Here is a 5606-nt window from a genome sequence, read left to right on the forward strand (position 1 = left end):
CAGCCCCAAAAATACCTCAAAGTTTTACTTAAGTACAGTGCTTGAGTAAATGTACTTAGCTACTTCACCACTGACCCACATGGAGATAGACAGGAAAGCCCATATTTGGCACAGTCTAGCCTAGTTTCTACTAGTCTACGCCACTGCCTGCATTGCAACTGTAAAGATTGTTACTTTTCAGAGCACAGTAGTAAAGAGTAAATGAACTGTTTTCTATCTACATAAAAAAAACCTAGCTTAAATAAAATGTTTTTCTTTCCTTTATCACACAGATGGCTGAAAAGCAGCCCTCACAAGCAAAGTCTGGGACTACTTCACCAAAGAAAATGACACAGTGACCTGCAAAACCTGCAATAAAGAGATAAGCGAGGGAGCTACCAAAGCTAGCCAAAGAAATACCAGCAATCTGTGGTATCACCTGGAAAGAAAACATAAAGATCTCCATACTGAGGCTGATGAGCTGCGAAAGGCTGAACCAGCGCCACAAAAAAAGCAAAACAGCAACAACAATGCAGAGCACACTACCAGAGATGTTCGACAAATCGACAACATGGGACCCTGGAGACCCAAGAGGTAAGAAGGTGGACAAACTGGTGATGGAGATGATGGCCACAGACCTACAACCATATAACATAGTTGAAGGGGGTGCAATACGTTAGTCCGACAGCGCATTCCTCCGACAGCGCAGTGCTCCGACATTAAACAGTAAACCCGAACCAAACCCGCACCCTAACCCTAACCGCACGCGGATGCCACATAGTCGGAGAAAAGGTCTGTCGGATTAACGCATGCCTCCCAGTTGAAGGTTGGGTTTAAAAGGCTTTTAGCTGCTCTAGGGCCGAGGTACACCCTTAAAACTGAGAAGTTCTACCGCACAACGAAGTTGGATGAAGTGCATGGCCAACTGTTGGGAAGAATCAAAGAGCTTCTCTCTGTTGAAAATGCAGGAGAAGCCATAGCCTTCACAACAGACTGCTGGTCAGGGACCACCGAGGCAGTGATGAGCTTGACCGCTCATTATGTGAACAAAGAGTGGGAAAGGGTACAAGTCATTCTGAATGTGAAGGCGATGACAGGATCCCACACTGCCGATTACATAGGTGAGCTGTTTTTACAGATGCTGGAGGAATGGGCCATTGACTGCAAGCGCGTACTGCTGGTCCTACGTGACAGTGGGGCCAACGTGGTGAAAGCCATGAAAGTGATTGAGATGCCAGGCCTCAGCTGTTGTGCCCACACACTCCAACTGGTTGTCCAGGATGGCCTTGCATCACAGAGGGTTGTAGGTGATGTCATTGCCAGATTGAAGAGGTGTGCGACCCACTTCAACCACTCCATCTGTGCCAAACAGAAGCTTCAAAAGATCCAGAGACAGGTTGGTGCCCCTGAGCATAGTATCCTTCAGGCAACACCAACAAGATGGAATTCGACCTTACACATGCTCAAAAGAATGCTGGAGCAGAAACAACCGTTCACACTGTACGTTGCGGAGCACGGGCATATTACATGCCCAACTGCTGATGAGTGGGACATAGTGGGCAAACTTATTGAGACTTTGACTCCTATAAAAGACATCACAAATGAGATGAGCAGGGCGGATGCTTCCATCTCATGCTTCATACCCACTGTTGGAGTACTACGTCGCTACCTGGAGTCACTCGGTCAAAACACAAGGGGAATCCAAACCCTTAGAAAGGAAATGCTGGACAGCTTAAACAGGAGATTTGGAGCCGTGGTGAAAACAAGAGAAGTGCTTTTGGCCTGCATATTGGATCCTCGCTACAAGCAACGCCCTCTGTCAGACACAAACACAATAGATATGGCCAAAGTCTGGCTCCAGGCAGAGGCAGAAAAAGTCAGCAGCAGACAAGAAAGCACCACAGCAAGCAGCAGCACTGCATCCACCAGCACAGCAGCAAGCTGCTCCACAGACGCAAGCAGCAGCAGCAGCATTGCATCCACCAGCAGGGAGGGCCCGTCTCGGAGTCAGCGTCTGTTAGACAGCCTGTATGATGACATGCTGCTGAGCCAACAGGCAGAACCAGAGGAGCCAGGTGAAGGTCTGCTTGAGGAGCTGGAGCGGTATTTGAAAGAGCCAGTTCTGGATCGCAAAACAGGTTTGTTAAAACAGAGCCCCCCACCCCCCACAGAATGAACATCAATGTTATATGTTGAAAAAGTAATCTTATTTATTATGATAACTTCAGGTGGTGACCCTCTGCAATGGTGGAAGTGCAACAGTGGTCGCTTTCTGCAGTTGTCTCCATTGGCCCGGCGGTTCCTGACTCCTCCCCCCACCTCAGTCCCCAGCAAGAGGGTTTTTAGCACAATATGCAACATCTATGAGGACAAGAGGAGCAACCCGATTGGTGCAAATGCAGAGAAGCTATGCTTCTTGTTTTACAACCTGCCCCTAATTGACTGGAAGTATTAAATAGTCAGCTGATACTGAAGTAGACACTGACAGCACTGATTTTTGTTTCATTCTTTATTAAAATAGTCAGAAATTGACTAATGCTGTGCAGTTTACAGTACTGGTGTACAGCCATTTAATTTATTTTCATGTATTATTTATTGAAATGTCAGCACAGCAACAATTTACTGACACTACTCTACATGTTACAGTAGGCCTACTATTTAGCTGCTACAGTATTTATTTTATTGTTGTTTTATGTGCCAAACTGTGATGCAAATGGTGCTGGTATTGGTGTGTCTGTGTCACTCCACTCTCTTTTTCTCAGACAGCTTGACTGACAAGTTAAACAATGTTGTTAACAGTCTTGAATAAAGACATTGGTTTAAGATAGCAGCTGTGTCTGTACTACTGTCATTGTGACTGTACCATTGCATAATCATATTGGTGCAAAATCTTTGCACAATGCACAGAAAAGGCCTGTTTTCATTCCAGATAAAAAAATCACTATCGGTTTTTGCACATCGGTTATCGGTGACCGATATAATTCAAACCTCTCTAAAATCGGTTATCGGTATCGGTCACAAAAATCCATATCGGTCGGACTCTAGTAGATATGTCAATGTATTACCCCCTCATGGTTTTATGCAGTATTTAACATTAAAGATCCGTACATTCCACGTCCGTACGCTTTCAAACATACTGATAGACGAACGAAATGAACGCAGAGTACAGACTGAGAGCCTCTGTTCCGCATCGATATCCGTACTTCATTAAGAAAGCATCAGTGTCATTTTAGATTTCAGCTAAAAAAGTATTATTTTATACTTTGGCTACTCACAAATAGTGAAAATTTGTGAACATCTTTGATATATACATAATTTTAAAGCGAACAGTTTTAACTCAAATCTTTGCTTCTGGGGGTCCCTGGAACAAAATATTTTGAGATGGGGGTCCGCAGCCAAATCATACTATCATACTATCATACTTCATACTATAATTCTAGTAACCTCTGTAGTGGTGGTGAGTACGTGAGTGAAGACACCCGGTTCTCCTCACTGGCTGGACCAATTGCTCTGATTTTGCACACAGCCATTGACCATTACCATCTGAATGCAACTGTGAAGCCCGTTTTTCAATTTCATCAAATCTCAGCTTCTTATTAGCGTTTTTCTGTCAAACACTGTCGCCATGGTTACGGGCCTGCCCAGCTATGGGACGAACTGCCTCCCGGGTTGCCAGATCATGTGCGCATATCCCCCCACGGATGCGCTGCGCCGACGGGTATGGTCTAGTAAATATAATTTTGGGAGTCCTTGACATGAAAAGGTTTGAGCACCACTGATACAGAAACATAGGTTCTTCATAAAACTGTTAGGATTTAGAAGACATTTGTAGAATCAGCCTCAGGTCTTAATGGGTTAGACAAGCGTCGGTGTTTCAGTCGTCCTTCTTTGTGTGGGTCTGGCAGTTGCGGCCGCCAACGGTACGGCGACGAGAGGCAGAGACGACAAACTCCTGGGCGAAGTCTGGATGCCGTTCCATGAAGGCACAGAGCCGATCGCACGTGAACCTCCCCGTGTTCTCCGGGTCCAGCGCCGTGAAGAGCGCGGAGAAGTTCAGCTCTGCCACGCCTAATGCCGTCTTCAGTATGGTGTCCAGGTCCTCCTGCGCGACCGCCCCATCCTCCCGGGACTCGTACATCCGGAAGGCCAATCCCAGGGTTTCCCTGGATCTCGACGGTCGGCACACGACGGACAGCGCGATCACGTACCGCCTGATGTCGACGCGTCCATCCGCCCCCCCGCGGGGGTCCAACAACAGCCCGTGGACCCGTGAGAGCGTGTCCGTGACGGGGAGGTCGAGGTACCGCGCCAGGTCCTCCAGGCCCATTGTCGTGTCTTCACGCAGATTCCTGGCTCTGCTGGCCTGTCGCCGAAGCGCCTCATCGGTCATCTTGAAGGTTCTCAGACCCAGGCGATTGACCAGCCTGTTGAAGTCCAGCAGGACGCTGTTGGCCGGGACACGCAGGGGGCCCAGCGACGCGCTCAGCTGGCAGTCCTCCATGGACAAGTCCGTTAGCGGCAGCCGCAGCGCCTCGGCCATGATCCGCCTGACGTTGTGGGCGAACAGAGCGGGGTCGCTCTTCTCCTCCTCCGAAGGAGCGTAGACGGGTAGATACTCCATCTCCACGGGATTGTGCGGCTGGCACAGAGTGAGCCACAAGACCTTGAACACTCCGGGACCTCGCCACGTCCACGTCACGGTGTCCAGTTTGTTCGGGAAGCGCAGCACCACCGGCTGAACAGGGACCCCCGGTATGAAGGCGCCGGGTTTGAAGTGGATCAGGCCCGATCTGTTTGTGCACGTCGCCTCCGGGAAAATCATGATCTGAGGCCACTCTCCCCCGGAACGAACCCTCCGTTTGATCTCGTCCACGGTCTTCCTCCGCGAGTCCTGGTCGGACCGGGACACGAAGACGGGCCTGATGAAGTTGAGTATGGTGCTTAGGACCGGGATGCGGTCCAGCTCCAGCTTGACAACGACGGAGCCCCGGCTCACCGTGATGGGAATGCAGTCGAAGAAGCTGGAATGCGGCGCCAGGATTAGGATGGGGGCCTCGGATGGCGCGGCCTGTTCCCCTTTCACCTTGATGCGGTGGAAGCCGCCGCAGAACCACATGGCCCGAATGCTGGCCCTCAGACACGCCTCCATTAGCCTCCGCCACCACGACTGCGTCTCCACGGCAAGTCGGGAGCGTCCCAGCGAGGCGGCGAAGGCGAACAGCCAGGCCAGCAGGATGAAGAAGGCCACCAGTAGGAGGCGCACCGGGAACACCGTCACCGACATCAGTCCGATCCTGAGTTTGTCCGCGAGGGTCAATTCCAATTCGTGGACGAAGGGGTTTCGCGGCGGCGGAGGCCCGTCTCCCGACTCCTCCGAGCCTCCTTGTCCCGCATCGACCGCGGGCAACGTCATTGTCGCTGATGGGCAAAGTCTGCTGTCAACGGGACGAAACCTATTCGGCATCGTTCATGAACTGCTCTGGAAATAAACGGTTCGTAACATTGTGTTTTAGGTTGGAGGAGGTCGGTGGCTGCTTCATCATGTTGCCCAATTATGGAGTTTTTGCCCAAATATGGAGATGACTGACATTATAGTACTGACATCGTGGTACTGACCTCATAGATGA

General features: G+C 50.0%; 1 protein-coding gene across 1 annotated transcript; it reads right to left on the reverse strand.

The window, feature by feature from the left end:
* Positions 1 to 3853: 3853 nt before the first annotated feature.
* Positions 3854 to 5392, reverse strand: LOC311035132 (lysophosphatidylcholine acyltransferase 1-like; the record flags this gene model as incomplete). The annotated part of the gene is made up of 1 exon (XM_084043214.1): positions 3854 to 5392. One exon carries the CDS (start codon positions 5390 to 5392, stop codon positions 3854 to 3856), a length of 1539 nt encoding a protein of 512 aa, XP_083899340.1.
* Positions 5393 to 5606: the final 214 nt, after the last annotated feature.

This window comes from Gymnoscopelus microlampas (genome assembly GCF_963454915.1).
Source record: "Gymnoscopelus microlampas genome assembly, chromosome: 19".
In the NCBI taxonomy this organism is placed as follows: Eukaryota; Metazoa; Chordata; class Actinopteri; order Myctophiformes; family Myctophidae; genus Gymnoscopelus; species Gymnoscopelus microlampas.